General features: G+C 40.8%; 1 protein-coding gene across 5 annotated transcripts in view; it reads right to left on the bottom strand.

Moving 5' to 3' along the window:
- The window catches only part of LOC110960430 (metal transporter CNNM1-like), a 73,050-nt gene extending 46,918 nt beyond the window's left edge, over window positions 1-26,132 (bottom strand). Inside the window, exons 1-5 of one of the 5 annotated variants that reach the window (XM_051946196.1) lie at window positions 24,611-26,132; window positions 12,006-12,149; window positions 11,797-11,937; window positions 10,159-10,328; window positions 9,974-10,064 (exon numbers count right to left, since the gene is read on the bottom strand). In XM_051946196.1, coding sequence (XP_051802156.1) covers window positions 9,974-10,064; window positions 10,159-10,328; window positions 11,797-11,937; window positions 12,006-12,149; window positions 24,611-26,039 — 1,975 coding nt within the window. In that variant the 5' untranslated portion in view covers window positions 26,040-26,132. The remainder of the gene's footprint in view (window positions 1-9,973; window positions 10,065-10,158; window positions 10,329-11,796; window positions 11,938-12,005; window positions 12,150-24,610) is intronic. The other 4 variants (XM_051946199.1, XM_051946197.1, XM_051946200.1 and 1 more) reach the window with 4 other exon arrangements.
- Between the last annotated feature and the right edge of the window lie 217 nt (window positions 26,133-26,349).

Below are 26,349 nucleotides of genomic sequence, written 5' to 3'. Positions count from 1 at the left end.
TTGTTGCAGCCACGGACAACAACACCGATCGTCCGCTAATTCTGCCCCCATTCCTTGACCAGAGTGATTAGTATATTGCAAAGTAACTAATCAGCGCAGCACAAATGAGCATGTACCTTTGAGGATTATGTCCTGGGCATTTATGGAGCGTATGTACAAAGAGGCACATCTTAGAGTCTTCCCTTCTGTTTCCTGTGTGTCGTACATACCCTGTAGCTCCATTGGAGACGTGATCACATGTAAACTGTAGAAAAAAAAAACTCATTTTTGTGTTATACAACATGTTTACCATTCACAGCATTCCTTTATATATGAGCAGTGTGATGCGAAACTACAGTCATAGGATGCACATTGACTTTTTTTCTTTCTTTTTTTTTTTTTTTTCTTTTAAGCTTAATGGTTTTATAGTGTTTTTGCATTCGTGACATCTAAGCCAGAAGAGGAAGCCATAAAGAAGCATAGAAAAAGTTGTGTTTAAGATATGCCAAAGCCGTCCTTGTGTTTATCGGGTGAATTCGTGTCCTCCTCACACTGTGCAGCACATTTGTAGGTAGCGGCTCCACTTCATTGGCCATGTGTAGCGTGTTTATCAGACTAAAACTCTCGATAGTTTCGAACCACAATGTCTTACAAAAGCTTAAAGAGCATCGACGGGAGTGTTCAGGATCCGTTTTCACTCTCTGCTAGTTTTAGCACCAGCGGCTGCTCTAAAATGTCCTCGAGGTGTCTTCCTCCTTCGCAGAAGATTTTCCTTCTTCTTGTGACTGGAAAAGAAGACATTACCATGAAAATTTAACCGTTTTTCTTCCATCCGGGCCTCAATTCTTGATTGTTACTAATTAATAGATCATGGGCAATCTGAACACTTTGCTGTGGAGCAACAGCCTTATGCATGCAGTTACTCACCAAATGAAGTCACTTCCAGAACTGTGAGACATTATGTCCATATCATTACAAATATTAAATATGCAATGTGTGTAAAGTACTTGTCCTGAGACCAATCTTAAAAACTAGGAAAAGAAAGAAGTTTGAAGATATTTTTAAATAAAATAAGTCTGGAGTTCCTCATAAAATGTCATTTTTCTCTTTGTTCCACCACCCTGATGACCAAACTGAATCTCAAACAGTTTAAATAAATTTAATCTGTTTATTTGGCTATTATTCTAGAATGCCTTCTTTATAGGGAATTTTTTTTAATCAACAAAATATTTAAATAAGTAATTATATGCATGACATTGTGTCCAACAACAATCCTGTTGATGCGTTTTTTGTCTTAAAGTATCTCGTTTTGTCATTTCTGTCCTTATTTTGTCTCATTTCTGTCCTTTTGTAAGTCTGTTTTTGTTGGTTATATCCATCAATACCAGTTGTCAAAAAGAATGGTTAGAGCAAAGCTATGTCCTCGCTTTTATTTTCTCACATTGTTCCAGCTTTGATTGATGTCTTTCTCTACCTAATTTATCCAGGCAATTCTTTTGACTTTTTTCCATCAGTCAGATTTTCCTCATTGAGTCAGACATAGCAAGTAAGCTAAATTCAAGCTCTACGAACTGAGAAAATTGCTACATTGCTGGATTGGCAACCCTGTTCCTGTGATTAGAGTTAGAGTAGCAAACAACCAAATAAAACATGCGATAAACAGATTGTTACCATTATGTTTAGCTGCAGCCAATCAAGCCTTTGAATATTTATACCTATATGATGAATTATGGAGCGAAAACTGTAAAGAGAAGTTATTTTTTCAAAAAACGTTTGAAGCCCCAAATGTCTCCGTTCCTGAATGATCTTACGCGGCTATCCAGGGATCATGTTTTCTTTACTTTGTTGTCTGAGACAAGCTTCAAAATGATCCTGTAGGTTATTATGGAAAAAGCTGGATAGACTCGTCCCCGACGACCATGTGAGATTAATGGTGTATAGATGATATGCGGTGCCGTTATTAATTTCATAAATCATAGTCACGCGATTATAAGCCTGGCCTATTATTAAGTGTTGCGAGTTTGTGTTTTCTCAATTGCAGCACAAGTTTGCAATATTTTACCTGCATTTTACGATTCTTTATCTCTATTTAGATATTAATATTCAGGACTATTTCACCATCAGCTGAAAAAGCCATCGGTTGACCCTAATAAAAATTTAGGCATTTGAAACTTTAGTATATCTCATTCAAATCTCACGCTTTGCCAATTCTAACAACAACAGTAATTAACATTACCCGATTTATCACATAAGTAAAGGCATGCATTTCAACTCGGTCCAACGTCTATCACTTACAAAAAAAAAAAAAAAGCTATATATTGTCCCGTTTGTTTGAAAATTACAATCTAATAACCTAATCTGACCAAAAATCCAGATGAAAAACACAAAGCAGATAAACCACGCTTATAGCTATCTGAGCCAACTTTTAGTCGTAGCTTACACGAGCGGAACCTGCAGCTTATTTCACGCTCACAGTATGTTCAAACTTCCCTGGCCTTGGGTTTGAGAGGTTAATATTTTAGTCCAAGACAATTTCACAAAGTTGATGGTTTTTTTTTCTTTTTTTTCTTTCTGTTTCTACTTTTTACTAATTCTCCGAAAAGATGAATTCAGAACCTAAGAAATTTGATAGAAATCCATTTTCTTATTGTGGAAAGCAGAATCATATATAATATTACCATGTATTTGCTGTTTGAGATGAAGTTAAATGTAGTAAAAAAGTTTTTGTTTTTCCTTCTCAGCTGAAAAGGCTCACAGCGCACTCAGTTAAGAAACCCACACACACTTCTTCTCAATCGTCTCTCAGATGTTTTCTTTCCAGAGTAAAATAACCCTATTAAGACCTTCATTGTGCAAGTCCGCCAGGATATTCTGACCTTTTACAAACTAGTACAGTTTTTTGGAGTATTATATTATGCTTGCATCATATAACCATATATATCCCAAGTCTTATTATTAATAGCATTATTATAGTCTTAAACTATCCAATAATTGCCAAAGTGCAATAAACCTAAAAAATGAAAATCGTTTTGTTTTTTTCCACATAAATTTCCAAAACATCAGGAAATGCATAGCTGGATCCCTCACAAGTTTGTTTACAAATTACAACCTGCACACAATCCCGTTTTGTTCGTTTATAAATATTTGTTATATGGCTGTATTGTGTATTTTTACAAACCATCACTGCACAAAAAAAGCGCTCTGGATGCTAATGACGCTGTAAATGTTAATTAACATCTTCCAGATTTTATATGCAAAAAAGACAATATCGATCTATTTTCTGGTTCCAAAATCTTACCCATCAAGAATGAATATGCAAATTAAGCGCACGATGGGCTCCATAGTCTAATACAATTTTAGTGGCAAAGAGGAAATCCATTCAGAGTTTGATATAAAATACGGTTGTTCGTGTGATAGTTCATTTTTTCAAATCCTCCGCAGTTTATGTTCAGAGTGCTCTATAGTAAACTGCCGGAGAATGCACACAGTAGTTCAACATCATGTATGTTTAAGTAGAAGCGAGTGTTTACCAGTCGGTGTGATAGTATGTGTGTGGTGTAGACTCTTGTGTAGTATGTGTATAGTGTGTGTATGCGGTGAGTTTGCAATGATCAAATCCAACGAGAGAGACAGAGCATAGAAAAAGGTTGGTGAATAGTGTGTGTGTGTGTGTTCGTGTTGTGGGTTTGTGTGTGTGTTGTTGTGTTTTGTGGTGTTGTGTGTGTGTGTGTTGTTGTGATGTGGACTGTGTGTGTGTGTGTGTGTGAGAGAAACGAGTTGAAGCAGCGTTTCTTGCCCAGTGTTGTCTCTGAACCCATCAGCGACAGCTGTGCTGATAAAGAAACGTGTCCTTTCTATCGCGGAACGGAGCACCATTGTCTGAGAGAGAAGAGAGAAGAGAGAGTGAGAGAGCGAGAGAGGAAGATGATAGAGAGAGAGATGTGACGCTGTTAGTGCATGAAAGATCTGGTCTCTGCTGGTAAGAGAACTAAAGTTCCTTATAGCAGGATTTCAAGATTCAAGACCTTTATTATCACAACACAATCTATACACAGTTTTACAATGCAGTACATGCACTGGAGCACTGTTCCAGACCAAACAATAAGATAAATAAATAAAGAAAACACTAAAATTATACACTGCCGTATCAAAACAGTGTGGTCACCCAGGCAATTTCTGTTTTTTTTCCTGAAAATTAGCTCATACATAGTAAAGTTGCTCGCATATTAGTTAAAGTTCTCTATATATTAAAGTATTGTTATCTTTCATTGAAAAAAACAGAACTTTCTTTCACAATAGGACATTTCCTAAAGATTGCCGTATATAGTGGAAAGTTTTCTCTAAAGAGTTACAAGTTGACCTTACGTATCAGACAAAGCACATTTCCTTCAACATCACCCTACATAAGACAATAATATGATCGTATTTCATGGAAATATTCTTCCACTCTGGACACATTACGACATGGAGACCGCTCCTTCCCAGTCTATTGTCAGCAGTCGGGATTTCAGATCACATTCTTGAACACTTAAATGGAGTGAATGACCAGCGTGGGCCTCGTCTCGAGTATCTGTTCCTCTTGATGTAGGACATTATCCATGCGGAAAAACTGAATCACTGGACTCTTTCGCCGTCGCCTTACTGCTGAGGACACAGAACACATCAAACCGTGATTTACCACATCTGAGGTGGAAATGTATTTAATTAGTATACACTTGTTGATAACTTTGGAACTTTAAGCACTCTCTATGCTTTATAATCTTTTCTTTTCCAAATGAAAGGACCCATTAACTGTGGTTCAACCTTAAAACTAGACCCTTTGACATGGCCTAGCATTCGTAACAATTGTCAGATAAAACAAAGCTTTCAGGACATCTCTATCATCCCCAATTTCATGCATTATATTACATCAGTACTCTTCTCTGTCGGTCTTTTATGTTCCTTCCGACTCTTAGTCTTATTGGCTAGCTGAGTATTGAACTCCATTCATCTAAAAATCATATACCTCATGCGATTTTTAAAAACTATAATGATTTAAAAAGCGCTTGTGTTTGTTAGGGGACAGCATTAGTCTGATTGGGTCTTCCAGAATTACCAGAGGAAATTTGGGCTGCAAAAAATTTGAAAATGAACTTATTCTTATATTTTCTGCTCCAGATTCATCATAAGGATCAACTTCAAAGCTTTGCTCAGGCTTACACATCAATGACACCAATTTTTTTTCCACGGTATTTTATTGTTGTTGCGAAACCCTACTCTAATCACAGTAACAGGATGCTAATGCCATGCCTATGTTAGCTTTTTCTCAGGGTAGAAGAAGCTAGATATTAGCGAGCTGTTACTGACTGACAAGAGGACAAACTACTGATGGAAAAAAGTCCAAAGAATAGTTCTGATCCTGAAATATAAATAGAATGTAGAGATTCATCAAGCTCGACAATGTGATGAAACATGAAAATAGAAGAGAGGACTAGCTTTGCGCGTACACATTTTGTGGACAATGTCTTATGAGTGTAAATATAACAATAACAGGACAAAATGAGCAAAAAATGAGACAAACAAAGAAAAATGACAAAACGAGACCAACAAAGCCAAAAATATCCAGAACATGTTGCATGCATGTTGTGGGACCGGCACGTTCCATCCATAATTATTATTTATTTATAAGCATATTATGTTATGAAAAAATGTTCCTACAATTACAAGAGCATCAATGGAAAAATTAATACCGAAAAAAGATTTAAATTTCTATTTAAACTTTTTATTTGGGTTCAGTTTGGTCTCATTCGAGGTGGGGTGACGACGAGAAAAATGAGCAATTTTAGGAGAATTCCAGACCTTATTTTGTTATTAAAAAAACAATTATTCACAACATCTTTTTCTCTATTTATTTTAATTTGAGTCAGACAAGCCTTAAATTTACTATCAACTACATGTTTGGGTATTCTGTCGGGTATTATGGAATTGTATGGGTTGGGCATAAAATGTCCGTTCACTTCTGGATGATCCTTTGTTACTGACGTCTCATGAACTCTATAAACTGATTCCTCCATCGTCGTTCAGACTCTCTGTAGTAAGGACTTACGGACGATGCGTTCTTCTCGTTCAGCAGAGAGGGTGCTGTGTGGGACCTGGACTGCTGTCCTCGGTTTCGGGGCCGAGCTGGGCCGGCTGGGCTCCTGGGTGGGGGCATAGAGTGTGGTGGTTGGTGTGTGGTAGTGCATGGCTGGGCATCAGTGTGTCGCGAGGCTCCGGGGTGTCGGACTGTTGCTCGTCAGCACGAGTTTCGGCTCAGAGTTGAGGAGAGCTGTCCTCCTGTCAGGTGGTCACGGTTCTGTGTGGCTGCAGGTGATTGACACAGAGCAGAGCATTGAAGAGCAAATCAAGGTTTTTTGGAGATGTTCTCAACAAAGACACTGGGGCAGCTGCTCAGTTTCACTTTACCACATATAATGATCAGGTGCTAACAGGTATGACCAACCTCATCGACTCAGAACCTCTGAGGAGTGCCTGTGATTCTAGTGGCGTCCGTGGGCATTGCAAGGGAGGGCCTGGAACATCCCACAGATGCTCAGCGACAAGATTAGGCATCTGAGGAGTGTGGCAACCTGGATGAACATTTAGCCGCCTGCGCTCATCTGAGCAGTTTGTTTGCGATGTCGAGCGTGCATTGTCCTGCTTGAGGGTGGAAACTGGAATCCAGGACTGCTGTTTCCATGGAAGTGCGGGGTGCTTGACCTGCCGAATGTATCTAGAGTGAATGGATAGATGTCAAAACATTCCACATGAAATGTCAGGACTCAAGCTTCCCAGCAGACGTCATGCCATTATTAGAAATGATGCTTGTTATTCACTCACCTGTCAGTGGTCAGAATGTCTGACTGATTGGTGTATAAATTGAAACCTACTTAAAAGTTACACAGCTGAAGAATCCCATGTTCTTCTTCGAACGGGGAAGCAAAGTTTCCTCATTGAGCTAGATGATTCCGCGTATCGAGTCCTCGTGCTTGCCAGGATCTTCCTGTCATGAGTTTGCATGTTCCTACCGTGTGATGGGGGTTTTCTCCAGGTTCTCCAGCTTCCTCCCAACAGTCCAAAAACAATGTTGAGGTTCTCTAAACTGTCCGTAGTGTCAAATGTGCGTCCTTACCTTGAGTTGTGATTGTCTGTCTCTATATGCTAGCCCTGTGTAGAGCGGTAGACCAAAATCCCTTCCAGGTGATCTTCCTGGCCTCACCATTAAGATCAGCTGTGATTAGACTCCAGACTGCTCCCCATGACCCTAATGCAGGAATAATCGAGTTACTATCCTTCTAAACAAGTTCTGGGGTGGCTCACCCAGACCATTCCTTATGTTTATCATTGAAAACTCACCACTTATTATTGGACATATGCATCATTTGTGCTAATCACCAATCACCTTTCAACCCATTAGCTAACACAACGTGTGCATCTATGAACACAGGATGATGGTTGCTGGAAATTTCCTCTTTACTCATATGGAGATACTCACACCTTAAAACATTACAGTCACAGATTTCCAGGCTAGAATATCACATTTACCACATTAACAATGTCTCGATGGATTCCTTTGATTTTAATGTTAATCTTCATTGAACAAAAACTTCTATTTGAAAATCAAAGGACAATTTCATCATGAACCCTAAACTATTTGAACGCGAGTGGATTGATGTTGGACTGGATGGAAAAATTTTCTCCTTGTTAGCCTACAACACAGATTGATAGCAAGACATGCACCTTAACGAAAGGTTTCCAGCTAGGCTGGAAGTTCTGTAAAGAACAATTCAGTCAGTGTTGCTGCTCTCATTGTGTCAGCTTTATTTTTTGTCTTGCTTGCAGTGAGGCAAAGAATTAAGAGGAGCATGTAAAAGTACAGTCAGCTGGGTTACTTACCGCCACAAGTGCATTTTATACTACAGTCAAAGGTGTCAGATGAGCAGTCAGAACTCGTTCAAGATTAATTACAACACACCTTATTTGTTTTTAGGATGCCACGAAGTACTTAATGTACCGTAGTTGAAACAACCAGTCTGGACTAACATGTCTTATCACCGCTGTCATGCAATTTGTCTCATAAGGAAAGCACATGTTGTGTGACAGAGATGCTCTCAAAAAATCCATAACCTTCTCGCGAGAAGTTTAACAGGGCTTCGCGCCTATCACCTGAGGACACATCAGCTCATCATAGGATTATTGGATTTCTCACCAATGGCCACACACAGTGTTGTAAAAGCAACTTTTACTAATGGCTCCACACCTTCTGCTGTGTCTTATCATCTCTCATCTGCATAGACCCTCTACACCGATGCTCAGTCTCCCTCGCATCATTGGATGAAGTTTTCTAGCACAAACCAGTCCCCTTGAAAGTGAGCCAATCACCAAGACACAAGAGCATCCATATGTGACATGCATCTGAGTAAGCAGAAGACAACTGGCAGAGGGACGTCCCCACCCATATCCATCGGTAGCTGGTAGAAGAAGCGATAACCTGGGATGCAATCTTGACATTTCCTGAAGTTTTTCCTACAATACTGTAGTAATCCTCTAGGAAAGTCTCCAGTGCAGTAATCTACAGAGGGAAGGTTAGAACCATTTGGGGTAGCAAGACATTTCATCTCGTTTCTACCCCTCCTTCATCTAAGGCAATTGTGGCTTCACATTCTCAGTTTAGCCTGGGGCTATAATTCCAATCAATCCAGACAAATGAGACCACGCTTAACACACCATCACAAAGTCTGCTCCATAATTATTAGGACATCGCTGATTGAGCTCTATCTGGTCCATCTGTGAACAAGCAGACAACCAAAGCTGCCTTCAGGATCCTTCAAGAGACCCTTAAACATGCTATAGATCTCGTAGTATCTTGACATGGGCTTCGCTTCCAGGATGCAGACCTGTCTGCATGTTTGGACGCATATGTTCGTTCCGTTCTGTTTGCTGCTCTCTTATGTTGGCGCACTCTCTAAATTGGCCCCATTGGGGAAAAAAATAGTGTTTTGAATCTGAACTGAAAGTGTGTTAGAACATAATCGGTATTGATCATGACAGCCAGATGCTCGCTTCAGCTCAATTACAACCCAACCCCATCTCCGGTTTACTCCCTTCGCCTAGAGATGCAGTCGGTGCAGGATGTGTGAGCTGTGCATGACAGATAGTCCGGCACGACTGTAACGTTCCCACCCGCCGTTTAGTTGGCTTTCTGCTCCTCCTACGCTGGACCTCAAAGCGGTCCACCCATGCAGCGAACGGAGGATCTGTGGCTGCAAGCGGAACAGGAATGTTCACAGAACAGACAAAAGTAATTGTCATCAAATCTGACGGTATGCACTCATTCATAGCCCCTGTTTTAATCTAGATGTTGCATGCTACAGCTGAAAGCTTTCATTCATTTCAGTCTCTTCACTTGATGGATGCTGCTTTCATTATTCAGCTACAGGTGTGCTCTAAAGCTGCATATGTTTGATTTGACTTCAGATCCTTCACATAGATCAATGTGTTCAGAGGAATTCGCTGAACTGAAGGTTTGCTAATTCACAAATTGCTCTCTGTGTCTGTGCTCACAGGATTTTACTCACAAACAGTGATTTGACTGGAAAAGTTGCAGATTTTTTAGCTTTTGTCCCTGTTGTGTATCTATTTACAATTAATTTAAAAAGCTCTTTGCATGCTTTATACATCTCCAGTGATTTATATGCTCACGTTTTCTCTATATTTATGTTTGGTTTTAGGGCCACTGTAAGCTTAAAAATTAGGATATCTCGTGACATTATGTCCACTTACAGGCTAAATTAAGATTATATTTTTTATTTAGGGTAAAGATTAAAATCAGGAGCAGTTTGATGTATCGTATTCAGGCTGAAGCAACAGTTAGACATGTAGTTTGTTGATATTGAGTGCAGGTTTGGTTTGGACACCAGGGAGCAACATCATAAGACTCTGAATAACAGGTGTGTGTATGTTTGTGTAATTTTACCTGTTGGCATGATGGCAGGAACCCCAAAGTAAGAAAAAGCTCCGTTCTCAAACTTCAGTGCCTCCTTACCAAACTCCACCTCAACTCGACCCTGAAAAACACGGCATGACCAACCTCTGAGCAACACATGCTGCTGCAGCTTCTTCTGCGTTTACATCCACGGCTAAATTAGTTCTGTCAGGTACCTGCAGCACCAGGATGAAGTAGTCCACGGGTTTGTTGCGTTGGAACAGGAAGTGTTGTGCCGCTCGCTTGTTCCTCTCGTCAAACTTGAGCTCCTGAACCACACTGGGGTGTTTGATGAGCCTCAGCAGGATCTTCTCTGAGATGTGAGCCGGTTTGAAGGGCTCCACCTCTGACGGTAAAACACACACTTTAATTCAAAGATGTTGTCGTGATGGTGTTAAAATCAACAAGCTTGTGAAGGTACTTTACGAACTAAGCAGCTGCTCCTTCAGTTTTTAAAAAAAAATGTTTAAGCTCATTGGTGAATAAAAGCATAATTTTCATTTGGAGACGTTTGGTGGTTGAGGGTGAGGAAATTTATAATGATTTATGGATGAACATCTAAAGAAAGACCACATTTACTGTTACAGGGTTTTTGTTTTTTTTTGCAGAATCAGCTGAACTAAAAAACAAATGCAGTTTCACAAATGATAAATGGAGTGTTCAAAACAGAAACCTGCAGCTGTTTCTCAGTTCTTTTATGATTTTAACTGAACTAGTTTAAGCTTTGTGTGGTCTTCACATCCTGAACACTCCTAAGGGTCAAAAATGACCTGCCTCCATCGAGCCTCTAAATCAGGGGTGTCAAACATGCGGCCCGTGGGTTAAAACCGGCCCTCCAGAGGGTCCAATCTGACCCGTGGGATGACTTTTGAAAAGCTTAAAATTACAGAGAAGACATTCACTGCAGATTGTAAATTTGTACAACTATAAATTTAAAATAATTTCTAGACCATGACAAGTTGTTTTGATCATAAAGTTAAAATACGAGATTGTTCATTGTTCTTCTGTCGTTTTGTGTCTCATTTTTGTAATGTTTTCTCTTATTTTGTTGCTTTTTTGTCTGACTTTTGTAATTTTTCTCATTATTTTTGTCGTTTCTGTTTCTCATTTTGTCATTTTGTGTTTCCCTTCTTGTCTTGCTTGTGTTTTTGTCCCATTTTTGTCGCTTTGTTTTTGCTTTATCTTTGTTTTTTGTCTTGTTTTGTGTCTTCTTTTTGTCTCGCTCGTGATGTTTGTCCATTTTTTGTCACTTTGTGTCTCATTTTTGTAAAATTTTGTCTAATTTTTGTTGTTTTTAGCTTTTTTTTGTTTGACTTTTGTCGTTTTTGATCATGAAATAAAATACTACATCATTCAGTTCCAGACACCTATGACTAAATGTTTTTTGTCTTTGTACACACTCTGTGATCTGGAAGTTGAAATTTGTAAATGACAAACTGGGGCATGATGTTGTTGAAATTGAACTTACTTTTTTTTTTTTTGATAATGTGAGGCAAAAAGATAATTCCTTAAACATGAACATACTTTTGAGAGATTTGGAGTTGTGGTAATTTACAGGTTATTGTGCTCTGATTTACTGGTCTGTCCCACTTAAGATCAAATTGGGCTGAATGTGGCCCCTGAACTAAAATGAGTTTGACACCCCTGTTTTTAGGGTCCTGCAGTGGAATAGGCCTTGAAAAGACTTTTCATTTCTCTTTTGATTATCACAGTAAACCCAGGTTTGAACCATTACCTGAACTTGAACCAGAACCTAAAATTGAATCAACTGTAAAGATGTTCATTGCATAAAGTCCAGAAACACAAGGTGCTACCTGTGGAGAGGAAGCGGTGTGTGGCCAGGAGCAGCTGAGGGGAAATCTTTACTTTCATCTCGTTCTCTGACAGTTTGAAGATGGAGAAGTCCTGCTGCTTTCGCTCGTGGTGAGAAACGCGTCGCTTCGTACGATTATCAGCTGAGGAACACACACAAGTGAGTGTGATCCAATAACAGCTGATCAAGTGTGTGTGTTTGCATACATACTGTAGAGGTCTGTCTCATCCAGGATCTCTGACTTGATGATCTCCTCGATGACGTCCTCCAGGGTGACGATGCCCATCACCTCGTAGAAAGGATCGCCTTCGCCCTCGTTGTTCACACGCTGCACGATGGCGAGGTGGGACTTCCCTGAAGGAAACGGTGAGCAGGGAGGGATGCAGTTAGCAGCAGACACACGAGTAGGAAAAGTGCAGGTTTGTTGTTTGCATCATGAGGAACTGAGCCGGTTTAAAGTTTGAAAATGTGGGGAAAAAAAAAAATCACAATGAAACTTCTGATGTCAACGTTTTCAACATTTTTGGGAAATCTTTGGACATTTTTTGGTGGAAAAAAGAAATGTTAAAAATGTTTCTTTAAGAACATGCACAAAAAAAATCAACCAAAATCCAGCAAAATTCGTTGGATTTTGGTTGATTTTTTTGTGACTGTTCTTAAAGAAAATATTAGAAGTTTTACTGATATATTCAGGGTGTCCCAAAAAAAATGCACACACCTTTTCGCAGCTGATAACTAACTAACCTCACATCACTAGACTTCTTTTATGTGGATACCTAAAAGACAAAGTCTACACAATGACACCTGCAACAGTCACTGAATTGAGAGAAACCATTGAACGTGAATGCACACAAATACCAAGGGAATTGTTTCATGATGTGTGCTATTCCATCGCTTCACATTGTCGGCAGTGTCTGGACCAGAACGGACATCAGTTTGAGAACAGGCGGTGACAAAACAATAGAATGATGTTTGTAAATTCTTTTACATGTTGAAAATTAAACAATTATAATAAACACCTAGTTTACAATTATTTAAAGTGTGTATACATTTTTTGGGACACGCTGCATGTAATCACTTTAGCTATTTTAGGATTTTTTGGAAGATTTTTACTCATTTTTTGAAAATATTTACAAGAATTTTCTTGCCAAATTTGGGGGACTTTTTTAAAATAAAACTTTTAAGGGAAACTTTTAAGGAATTATTGGAAATTTCTTCCTGAAGGTTTTGAAAATTTTCAGAATTTTTTTGCTGAATTTTTGGATTTTTTTCTAGACAAGGAAACAATATTTTTTTGGTGCCCGTAAATGAGGACAACAGGAGGGTTAATTAACCAATTAAAACAAGATCAAGTTAGTTTATTGAAAATTATGCAATCACACTCCCTGTTAAAAAATGAAGTTCCACACTAATATTTCATTGGACCGTCTTTAGCTCTGAGATCGACACACATTCATCATTTCAATAAGCTTCTGCAACGTTACAGCATTTATTTCTGTCCAGAGCTGCATTAATTTTCTACTAAGATCTTCTATTGATGATGGGAGAGTCAGACCACTGTTCAAAGTCTTCTCCAGAACATCCCAAAGATTCTCAGTGGGGCTGAGGTCTGGACTCTGTGGAGGACAATCCACGTGTGAAAATGACGTCTCATGCTCCCTGATCCACTCATTCTCAATGTGAGCCCCATGAATCCTGGAATCTTCATCTTGGAACATGTCCATGCCATCAGGGAAGAAAAACTCCATTGATGTAAAGACCTGGTCAATCAGTAGCTTCAGGTAGTCAGCTGACCTCATTCTTTGGGAACATAACGTTGCTGAACCTGACCAACCCCAGATCATAACCCTAACCCCCACAGGCTTGCAGTCATGATGAGTTCATCACTTCATGCACCTCTTCTTACCCTGATGCCCCCATCACTTTGGAACAGGGTAAATCTGGACTCATCAGACCACATGACCTTCTTTCATTGCTCCAGGGAGAATTCTCATTCATCATGCTTCGGGCAGTCTTATGAGTTTATTCTGGATGTTCATGTAACAGAACCGTGAAAATGCTTTTATAATGCAGCATAAATAGTCCAGTATTGTTAACATGGCATAGATGTGTGATTGTGTTTCCTTTAGCAGATGGTTTGCTACCAATAATAGAAAATTCTTGATCAGTAATAAAACAAGCTGAATTGTGCATTTGGATTTTACTGGAACATCAAAGTGATTCATCACAGTCCTCAGTGTCACAGCAACTTTAAATAAAACAGCAGGTGGTTGCTGTAAAAGCATTTCAATTTCTTTGTTTACCCTCTAATTCTCATGAAAATAGAGCACACAATGGCTGGGTTTTGTCAGATAAGACAGCTCGATGTTAGATTTGAGTGATGCTTCTTTAACTGGCGTGTATTTACCGTGTGACTCACTGAGTGGGAGTGGAGCGTTGTGTTCAGATGTTCAGTAAGTAGAGCGGGTGGACCAGCAGGGAGGATTTAATGCAAAAGAAAAACACAATCCATCACATGAATACACTCATATGCAGAGTCTGCAGCGCTTCTGCTGTGTTTACTTTCAGGATGATGAGTGTGTGCTGCCAGGGATAAAATCCTGGGGCGTTTCCAAACACAAATGGAATAATTAATAATCCACACACTGCTGGCTGAAAAACTGTTCACAGGCAGACATTACTGAAGAGGAAAATAAAAGAAACAGAGAAGTTTGCAGCTGGGCTGGCAGAGATGGGATTAAACAGGATTTAGGCCTTATTCAATCCAAGATGGGTCTGGAAACAAAACAGAAGTAAGCAGAAGGTCGTGTGTGTGAGTTATCCCTAAAGCCAAAGTGTGTCCTACGGGCACTGCACTGCAGACAGCAGCAGATGAAAGCTGCGTCGCTTATCCAGCCATTACATAATTCACACTGTCAGAAAATGAGTTGAGGCAGACACTCATACACATGAACAAATACACAACGTAGTGAGCAATGTCATTTAAATGTCAAATGGTTCTAAAGTGCATCACCTCCCAAATATGGCATTACTTTAGTTGGCTTTAACTGTAAAACACTTTGTGATTCTTTTTTTATCTGTGAAGGGTGACATATGAATAAACTTTAGTTGCTTACCTACTTACAGTGAAGTATTATTATTACTCCTATGTCTGTGTCTATGGGCTGTATTCAGTCCCCAGAGGAGGAAATCACACCTACAGAAGCTAAATCTTGTGTTTTTAATCACTTCATATGGAACCACATAGGAGAGAGGAGGAGGATATAAGACCTGCATGCAGGGATTTAAACTTCTGCTAAATCCCTTCTGAAAACCCACTTTTATAGACTTACTTTTATGTGAAGTTCCCTTTTAGCTTTATTTAGCGTCAGTGTTCTATTCTGTATTATGTCCTGTATATTTCATAAGTTCTCTTTTGTTTTATCAGAATTTTAGCCACCTGGTTCTTTGGTGTGATGTCATCTTTCTAATTCTTTAATTTTCTTATACTTTAACTTTTAATCCTCCATCCTATCCTTCAGTTTTTAAATTGCTGAGTTCCCTTGTTTGATATGAGTGCTAATCTAGATAATTATTCACTAACTTACTTTCATTTTTACTGTTTATTTTAATTGACTGTTCTGCCTTGTCTCCTTGTGTCTTGCTTGATTTTCTGCGTTGCATGTTTTAATTGTCAAAGCACTTTGCAAACGCTATTCTTAAGGATTCTATATACAGTGGTATGAAAAAGTATCGGAACTTCTCACATTTCTGCATAAAATCACCATCAAATGTGATCTGATCTTTGTCAAAATCACACAGAGGAAAAAACAGTGTCTGCTTTAACTAAAACCACCCAAACATTTATAGGTTTTCATATTTTAATGAGGATAGCATGCAAACAATGACAGAAGGGGGAGGAATAAGTAACTGAACCATCACATTTAATATTTTGTTGCCCCCCCTTTGGCAGCAATAACTTCAACCAGATGCTTCCTGTAGCTGCAGATCAGTCTGGCACATCGATCAGGACTAATCTTGGCCCATTCTTCTTTACAAAACTGCTGTAGTTCAGTCAGATTCCTGGGATGTCTGGCATGAATCGCTGTCTTGAGGTCATGCCACAGCATCTCAATGGGGTTCAAGTCTGGACTTTGACTCGGCCACTCCAGAACGTGTATTTTGTTCTTCTGAAACCATTCTAAAGTTGATTTACTTCTGTGTTTCGGATCATTGTCTTGTTGCAGCATCCATCCTCTTTTTAGCTTCAACTGTCTGACAGACGGCCTCAGGTTTTCCTGCAAAACATCCTGATAAACTTTTGAATTCATTTTTCCATTAATAATTGCAAGTTGTCCAGGCCCTGAGGCAGCAAAACAGCCCCAAACCATGATGCACCCTCCACCATGCTTCACGGTGGGGATGAGGTGTTGATGTTGGTGAGCTGCTCCATTTTTCCTCCACACATGACGTTGTGTGTTCCTCCCAAACAATTCAACTTTGGTTTCATCAGTCCACAACATATTTTGCCAAAACTTCTGTGGAGTGTCCAAGTGCCTTTTTGCGAACATTAAAGGAGCAACAATGTTTTTTTTAGACAGCAGTGGCTTCCTCCGTGGAGTCCTCCCATGAACACCATTCTTGGCCATTGTTTTACATATAGTTGATGTGTGCACAGAGATATTGGACTGTGCCAGTGATTTCTGTAAGTCTTTAGCAGACACTCTAGGGTTCTTTTTTACCTCTATAAGTATTCTGCGCTGAACTCTTGGTGTCATCTTTGGTGGACGGCCACTCCTTGGGAGAGAAGCAACAGTGCCAAACTCTCTCCATTTGTAGACAACTTCTCTGACTGTCGATTGATGAACATCCAGACTTTTAGAGATGGTTTTGTATCCTTTCCCAGCTTTATACAAATCAACAATTCTTGATCGCAGGTCTTCAGACGGCTCTTTTGAGCGAGCCATGGTGCACATCAGACAATGCTTCTCATCAAGACAATTCTTACCAGGTGTGTGCTTTATAGTGGGCAGGGCAGCTTTAAGCCACTCATCAGTGATTGGGCACACACCTGACTTAAATTGTTTGGTAGAAATTGGTTTCAATAGCTCTTTAAGTCTCCTTAGGCAGAGGGTTCAGTTACTTATTCCTCCCCCTTCTGTCATTGTTTGCATGCTATCCTCATTAAAATATGAAAACCTATAAATGTTTGGGTGGTTTTAGTTAAAGCAGACACTGTTTTTTCATCTGTGTGATTTTGACAAAGATCAGATCACATTTAATGGTGATTTTATGCAGAAATGTGAGAAATTCCAAAAGGTTCAGATACTTTTTCATACCACTGTAAATAAAGTTATTATTATCATATCTAGAGAGAGGTCCGACACTTCTTCAGAGACTATTTTATGAGCCACTCAGCTCTGAAAGGGTTGTGTTATTCCACTTTTGTTTTGTTGTAAAATACTCCAAGGGTAGTTTATTGGATTGAAGTCGCTGTCGATGGCGTCATTTTAGGGAAACAATGACCGATTAGTGGTACTACGACTCATTCTGTATTTTCTGTTTACCGCTGCAGCTGTGTTTTGACTGATTTGTAGCTGATCCCTGATCTTCCTCCTTTTCCATCATGAAGTCACTCAATTAGATTTTTCATCTCCTCTGGAAAGTCTTTTCTATGTGAAGCCGTGATGTAAACACGCAGATAAACCCAGCCCATTGATCCACCTGTCCCATTATCACAACTTGATTTCCTCGAGGAAATATTTTACTGGCTATTTTAAAGAACTGACACAATTTAAATCATTAAATATTGCACAGCAGTGTATTCACTTCTGTACTTTGTGCATGCATTCACTGCACACACACATTCAGACACACACACTGGCAGAAACAGAGTGAATCCTTGTTTGTAGCTCCTGGCAACAAACCAACTTCCTCCATGAGATTCTTTCATTGCTTCTACACCCTCTGCCTGCCAAATACTACCTCACACACAAACGCTCATAGATTCACACAAATGCACAAGATTCTGGCTGCATTCAGCGAAATAGGTCAGAGCAGGCTGAGAGAGCACTATGTGCTGTAGGCTTAAAACAGTTTGTCAGATTTCAGAAATACAACCACCTTTGGTCTTTCTGCATGAGTGCCTTCCTCACACTCCTCTTTTTTTCTTGGATCATTATTATTTCCCAAAGTCTATGATCTTCCACCCATAAGTCTCACTACTGTTGAAAAGTTTGGTGTCACACAGACTATTTTACGTTTTCCATGAAAACTCACACTTTTATTCATGTTCTAACATAACTGAACAAGGGTTTTCTAACCATCAATCAACACCATTAGCTAACACAATGTAGCATTAGAACACAGTGATGGTTGCTGGAAATGTTCCTCTTTACCTCTATGGAGATATTCCATTAAAATCAGCTGTTTCCAGCTAGAATAGTCATTTACCACATTAACAATGTCTAGACTGTATTTTTTATTCATTTAATGTTATCTTCCTTGAAAAAAAAAATATTTTTTTCAACATTAAGGACATTTCTAAGTGGCCCCAAACTTTTGAAGTGTCATCTTTTATTAATGGGGAGCTGGTTAAATGAATTTAAATAACTGGCTAAAGGAGTGAGTCCTAGTGAAATGCTGAGGACTTTATTGAACAAAGTGCTCTCTTAACATGAATTGAATTATATTTATTGAATTATACTGTCATTCTGCTGTAAAATATCCAGCCCATAATGGTTCATTTACTACTCCCAAATCCTTTCCCCTCCTTCCCTCCAGGGAGGCAGAGTATAAAATATTTAGTGTGCTATTTTTCCAGTTTGTCTCTCTACCATCTGTTCTGTATATTTATGCTCCTTTTTTCCTTTATAGATTTCAGCTCCTTCTCTGCACCATGGAAGTTTTGGACTGAAGCATCATGTAGAGTTGATGCAGTGTTCCAGTTTAAGGTAAATCACTGCTGATGAGCATCAGTTTACAAATGAACAGGAGCCTATGTTTATTATTTTTTTGGTTCACATTACAGAGCCTGTAAGTGAAAAACTTTTATCTCAAAATGTGAGAGTTTTGGTGAACTTGATGTCTATTCAGCTGAGGATGGGGAGTTATGGGGATGCTGGAGATTCACTCAGCTCAGTCACAGTTTAAAACTGCTTCTATAGGACACATTGCTTTAAGGAAGTTAGTAATGACTAAATCAGTAGTGAGTAGACTTTAGTCAAGCTCCATGAAAATACACTATCATTCAAATGTTTGGGGTCACTTAGAAATGTCCTTTTTTTAAAAAAAGAAAAGCATTTTTTTTCAATTAAATTAATGAGAAATCCAGTCCAGACATTGTTAATGTGGTAAATGACTATTTTAGCTGGAAGCGGCTGATTTTTAATGAGATAATTGGTCAACACATTTCAGTGTTTTGTAGAATGGCTTGATGAGGTTTTGTAGTTTTCTGTAAACTGCACAGAAAGATGAATTCTGGCTAAATAAATGGCATTGAACTTTGAAGGTTGTTATACAACCACATTAGAGGCACAATAATTCTGTGCTCACAAAATGGAATCAGTCATAATAATCATTTTAATGGGCAGAGTTTATAGTGTCAACATCATTGTGTACATACATTGTGTTAGCTAATGGTGTTGAAAGGCTAATTGATGATTAGAAAACCCTTGTGCACTTATGTTAGGACATGTGAGTTTTCATGGAAAACATGAAATTGTCTTCTTTTGAAAAGTAGTGTAAGTTAGTGGTTGTGTCAAACAGAAGTCTCATCACTGAGATTCATCCATCCATCCATTCTCTATACACCACTTTATCCTCACTAGGGTCACGGGGGGTGTTGGAGCCTATCCCAGCTGACTCAGGCAAAGGCAGGGGACACCCAAGACAGGTCGCCAGTCTATCGCAGGGCTACATATACAGACAAACAATCACACTCACATTCACACTAATGGACAATTTAGAGTAACCAATTAACCTCAGCATATTTTTGGACTGTGGGAGGAAGCCGGAGTACCCGGAGAAAACCCACGCATGCACAGGGAGAACATGCAGACTCCATGCAGAAAGATCCCAGACCCAGGCCAGGATTTGAACCGGGATATTCTTGCTACAAGGCGAAAGTGCTAACCACTATAGCACTGTGCAGTCCTCACTGAGATTCAGAGCGATTAAAATCATTTGGACATCTTCACTTTTAACGTATTGCTCGTTCCACTGCATACAGTCTCTGGTTTGTGTTTTCTGGCAGAGTGAAACAGAGTCTCATCCAGGATCTGTGTTCAGCTTCCAGTCTGTCTACACGACGTCACCCCTGGCACTGAGCAGGTTCCCTGGACCAGCTAACTGCTGCCGTCGTTGTTCACAGCGGGGACGGTGTTACTTTGCCGATTTTATCTGTGCCAGACACAGTGTTTAGCATTCAGGCCAAAGAATGGCTGTGTGGGCTCAGCAGACCAGCAGCCTCCATGCTACAGCTCTACAGTGTCTTAAAATGTACTCACATCAGGACATTTTGTTGGACCATACTGCATTTATTTTAGAAACAGGAAACATATTAATTTTAGTGCAGCTTGAGCTTGTGAACAGATGAACAGCTCTTTAGTTGTAGCTACATTTTAGGCTTTGGTGGTATCTGGGAATTACTGTATGGTGGAGTATTTAGATTCAAAATACTTCTTCTTCTGTTTACCTTAATAAATGCCCTAGAGAGATGCTGTATTGTATTGCACAGCACGTGTCACCAGAGGTCAGCATCTACTGCGGGAACCGGCAGGCTGGCTGACAAAGATGGCAACCATGTCTTTGGACTAGCAAAAAAGAAAAATACCTCCACCCCTGTTTGAGAGCATTTTGGGTTCAACCAACACAGACAAAGCCCAATATGTGATAATCAACCACCCAAAACTGACCCACAACACCAACTGAAGGACTCCAACCATAGCTGTGACAGTAAGATTTGTAATAACTTTATTTTTGACATGGCTTAGTGGATAAGGCTTTGGGTTTAGGTTCAACCCTGCAACCACCAAATATCTAGCTTCTACTGCTGAGAACAAGCTAACATTAGCATGGATTAGCAACCCTGTTACTGTGATTAGAGTAGGGTTAGCAAATAACAAATAAAACATGGAATAAAATGGTACCAATGATGTGTAAACTGACCTAATCACACCTTTGATAGTTTACTACCTATTATTGATGAATATGGAGCAGAAAACTGTAAAAGAGAAGGTTTATTTTTCAAAAATGTAGAAGCCCAAATGTCCTCTATTTCTGGAATGAGCCTTCTGTATCCCTGTGACAGACTGGTGACCTGTCCAGGGTGTCTCTGCCTTCACCCTAAATCAGCTGGGATAGACTCCAGCCCCCCTTGACCCTAATGAGGATTAAATAGTGTATAGATAATGGATGGATGGATGGATGTTCTTGCTATTGCTACTCTACATCTGACATCTTTTTCACACCTCCCATGTGATGTCATCCATGAACCGAGATACTCTAAATGATGACCCTGCTTCTGTATTTCTGTACTTTCTGCTGACATTAAATTGGTTTTATGTGCATATAGTCACAAAATGTTTTTTATGAGCTGTAGAGGATGAACACATATGATTCTTGTGTCACGTTGCCACAAAGGGATCTGGATGAGATTATCCACACAACCAGAGGATTATAAACAAGGTCTTTCCCTCTGTGTTGCTCTCTCTCTCTCTCTCTTCCTGCTCTTTCTCCTCTCTCTGTAGCAACACTTTCAGGCACTGCGGCAGAAAAATGCAGCCCTTCACTTTCGGTTCGGTGAGACTCCTGCAGCATCTGATGCTGACACAGAGCGCTACAGGGGAACAACACCAAACAGCTGTACAGGGTGTAGATATTAAAAATGTCAAATTATGTTTCATCTTCCACATGGCGCTTAGAGACACAAGACTGCAGAATACGTTTGGGTTTTCTTTCCTACTGTAAAGTTAAAATCAGTCTGGCTCCTGACTTCCAGTAGCATAAAACTCTTGGATGTGTTTCTAAAGTTTGAACTGCTGTGCAATACGTTGAAAAATGACTCATGAAAAAATCATTTGTGATTTTTTTGGCGAGTAACTAACTGTCTGACCAGTTGGATATTTTAGTCTGAGTGGCATATTAGTCAACAGTTTATTCAGTGTTATTTGAGAAATTGGGGGATAAATGTTTCTGCCTTGGACGGCTGAATGAACATTTCACCAGAGTATGCAGTAAATTACAGTCTTTGCATGGAAAGAAAAGTAAATGTTGAGCTTCTGGTGACGGAAGTCGTGTATGATAAGTGTCCTCGTTGGCTGATCATGATGAGTTTAATGGCTGAGTTTTTATAGCACCTAATGTGCTTGGTGCACTTTGAGGTGTGGATGGAGGGTGAAATTGTTTCCTTCTTCAGCCTTCTTTTGAGGGAGAATCTCAACCTGAACTTGACTGTCTATATTCTTTTGCTTATTCCTATAAACGATACAAACAGGAGACAAATAGGTTGCAAATGGTAGTTCAAGAGTTTGGGCTCGCTCAGGCTATTTCATGTTTTCCATGAAAACTCTCACTTTTATTCATGTGCTAACATAACTGCACAAGGGTTTTCTAATCATCAATCAGCCTTTCAACACCATTAGCTAACACAATGTAGCATTAGAACACAGGAGTGATGGTTGCTGGAAATGGGCAACCATCACTGCTTTTCTTTCAAAAAATAAAGACATTTCGAAGTGACTCCAAACTTTTGAACAATAGTGTTTATCTTATAAGGACAGAATCAGAAATGAAGACATTTCAGAATTACCAAACACAAATTATATACTATTGAACAAAATTAGGAAATGGCAAGGAGCTTTTTTTGGACGCATCATAAGGAAAGAGACACTGGAATATGTTGTCACAAGTGGAAAACTGAATGGAAAGAGAGGCCAAAGCAGACAGAGAATGAGAATGATGGACGGACCCACATCATGGCTCCACACGGAACAATCAGAAAGCAAAACATCGGATTAGATGGAGAGAAAAGATCGCCTGCACTGAATGGCTTCACTGATTGATTGAAGTAGAGATCAAACTGGTTGACACGTTTACAAAATCCTACCAGCCTTGGATTAGTAAAATGTTTTAAAGTAATGTCACTGCTACATGCAAACATGCCAATAACAATGTTTATGTTTCAAATACTGTCTGACTATCTACAGCAGTGAGCAGAAATGTAAATAAACGAGCTGTCGGATGTCTGCTGGTCAAGGTGTCCTGCTCCACTCCCTCCTCCCTCACGTCCTGTCCTCACCACAAACAGAGAAAACCACAAAGTGCTGACAGTGCAGGGTCCCTGAGCATGTAGAAGGCAGATAAACAGAGAGGTCTGTGATTGGCCACTTCACACCCCACCCATTTTAAGCTTTACAATAAATGAGGAAGACCAGCTGACTGCATGCAGGAGGAAACTGGTCTGCTGCTGCAGCACTGCAGACTGATAGGAACCTGTTATTGGTGCAGGGCTGCAGTGTGCAGACTGCATGGCTCCTCTCAGCTCCAAAGATACGCATCCCCTAAAGGATTACATCACTTTAATATTAAATACAGAGGAGCCCCAGTGGAGCAGGAGGAGGTTTAAGTACTGTTCTGAAACATAGCTCAGCTGTCTGTCTGGATCTGTTTGGTCGATGCAGGGACTTAAACCAGCAGCTTTACCAGCACAGTTCATTCAGTTCTTTAACAGCTAGTTCGATAAACTCAGATTTTAGAAATGATGTGCTTTTTGGATTATGTAATATGCTCGAAAACAGCTTTCTTTTCCCCAAATGAAGCATCTAAATAAAATCACAGAAACAATTTAGGTACACTACCATTCAAGATAATTTCATGTTTCCATGAAAACTCACACTTTTATTCATGTGCTCTAGTCAGCATAAACGAAACAAAAGTCCTTCCAATCAGACATGTTTACAAAGCTGTGAACTATATCCTTTACTGTCATACCAGATCTGGAGTTAACCTGAAATACACTACTGTTAAAAAGTTCACTCATTTTTTAAATGAAGACAACATTAAATGAATCAGAAATCCAGTCTAGACATTGTTAATGTATTAAATGACTATTCTAGTTGGAAATGGCTGATTTTTAATAGAATATCTCCATAGGGGTACAGAGGAACATTTCCAGCAACCATCACTCCTGTGTTCTAATGCTACATTGTGTTAGCTAATGGTGTTGAAAGGCTCATTGATGATTAGAAAACCCTTGTGCAGTTATGTTACTACATGAATAAAAGTATGACTTTTCATGGAAAACAGGAAACAGCCTGGGTGAACACAAGCTTTTGAATGGTAGCATATAAATTCGTCAATTGTCTGAATGTATCGGTCACTCTGCATCCTGCGCTATCACCTGGAAACACCTGAGACTTACAAGTTGCCATAGTAACTAGCCACAGAGCAGATACTGACTCAAACTATCTAAATGCCCCGCAGCAAAACACTGGATCACATTCAGAACTGTAGCTGATAAAAGCATTAGACAGATGTATGAAATGTGATAAAGTGCAGAGAAAAGTTTCACTGGAGCCTAACATGGAAGCATAAATCATTAGTCAATGGCAAAAGCAGGTTCAAGCATCCTGTAAGACATTAATCCCTGTTGCATATCTCCACCAACAGAATCTTTATTTGTGTGAATGACCTTGGGTTGGTTCTGCTGTCTGTAGTCATAATTCAGGTAATTTACTAAAAATGTTAGATAACATAACTTAAATGACTGCATATAAACACGATCTAATATCCTGACCTGTACTTCTTCTCGCCCCAGATTTGTGGTCCCTCCTCACCTTTCTTGAACTCCTCCAGCATGGCATCCAGCTTGGTGTCGTTGAAGACGCAGTGCAGCGGGTGTTTGTAGAACTGGGTGATGGTCTTCAGCGGCGTGCAGTCGTCCGGGTCCACGAACGCCAGGTCCTTGACGAACAGGATGTCCACGATGTTGGACCTCTCGTTCTCAAACACTGGTATCCTCGTGTATCCGCTCTGCATGATCTCAGACATGGTGTTGAAGTCCAGTACCACGTCCGAGGCCAGCATGAAGCAGTCGGTGAGCGGCGTCAGGACGTCCTCCACGGTTTTGGTTCGCAGCTCCAGCGCTCCCTGGATGATGTTGAGCTCCTCTTTGACCAGGTCGTGGTACGGGTCGGTGACGCGCAGCATCTCCAGGAGCTTCTCTCTGGTGTAGAAGTTGGAGATCTCCTGGTTGAGGATGAGGTCCAGCAGCTTGCTGATGGGGTAGGAGATGGGGAAGGAGAGCACCATCAGCAGTCGCGTCACCCAGATGGTTTTGGAAGCGATGGCCAGACCGTGACGTGACGCCACCGAGTGAGGAAGGATCTCCCCGATGAAGAAGATGCCGAAGGCGCAGATGACCGTAGAGAGCCAGGTCATGCCCAGGATCTGGCACATCCACACGGCCAGAGAGGCGTTGATGATCGCGTTCCCCAGCAGTAAAGTGCACAGGACGTAGTTTCCATGCCGACGCACGGACTCGATTTTCCGCGCGTAGTTCTGCTCCGTGTCAGTGCCGCTGTTCTGGAGAACCTGCAGCTCCACCGGGTCCAGGGCCAGCAGGCTCAGGTTGAGTCCGCTGAACAGAGCTGACAGCCCGAGCAGGAGCACTGAGACCAACACCTGCAGCCAGAGCTCCGGCACCGCTGAGCGCTCAGTCACGGCCACCCAGAAGTCCCTGGTCCGGTAATGTTCCCATTTGGATCCGTCGAAGGCGCACATGGAGTAGTATTTGATCTTCTCTCCCCTCCGCAGGTCTTTGGCCAGCAGTTCCACCAGCACCGAGTTCTGACTGGAAGCAGACTTGAAAGAGCCTAAAACCTCGATGTCGGACGTCCTGGCGTTCTTGTCCATGCACATATTCCGCTTCGGGTGAACTTGTCCCTCTCGGCCCGGAGTTGGCTCCTCGATGAAGGCGATCCAGGGCGCGGCATTATTGGCGCGTTTCCCCGCGGTGCGGTTGAGCCTCTGCGGGGAGCTGGAGTAGTAGACCCGCAACATGAAGCGGGTTCCCTCGGTGGCTTTCAGCACCCCGTCCTCCACGGACAGCTCCGCGCCGGTCTCCTCCGGCCGAAAGCCGAGCAGACCGAGCGATGGAGCGGGAAGCAGCGAGCAGAGGAGCAGCAGGCGGAGCGGAGAGAGCGGAGCCCGGGCAGACAGCGGGGTTCCGCGTCGGTACCGCGCGGCCGCATCCTCCGCAGCCATGATGCGGTGTGAGGGGCTCAGTCCAGGGAGCCCGGGTCACGTGGTGCTGCGTGGTTCCGCTCCATGTGGGAAGGAGGGACCGTAGGACCAGTTAACGGCGCTGATGAGGATTCTGCTGAACCGGCAGAGAGACGCGCCTCCAACACGCCATGACGTCACTTTCTAATAATAGCCTCGAGTTCTGACGATCAGCGACACACTGCTGGGAGTTTAGATCGTTTACTGATCAGACCGAGTCGTTTCTTCAATCATAGTACATCACTTTAAACGATCCCCAGTGGGGGTTTTTTTTGTTTTGTTTTTAATAGAT

The sequence above is a fragment of the Acanthochromis polyacanthus genome, chromosome 3 (assembly GCF_021347895.1).
Source record: "Acanthochromis polyacanthus isolate Apoly-LR-REF ecotype Palm Island chromosome 3, KAUST_Apoly_ChrSc, whole genome shotgun sequence".
Lineage (NCBI taxonomy): Eukaryota > Metazoa > Chordata > Actinopteri > Pomacentridae > Acanthochromis > Acanthochromis polyacanthus.
Note: the sequence above shows the minus strand (reverse complement) of the source record. Positions and strands in the feature narration are given on the sequence as shown.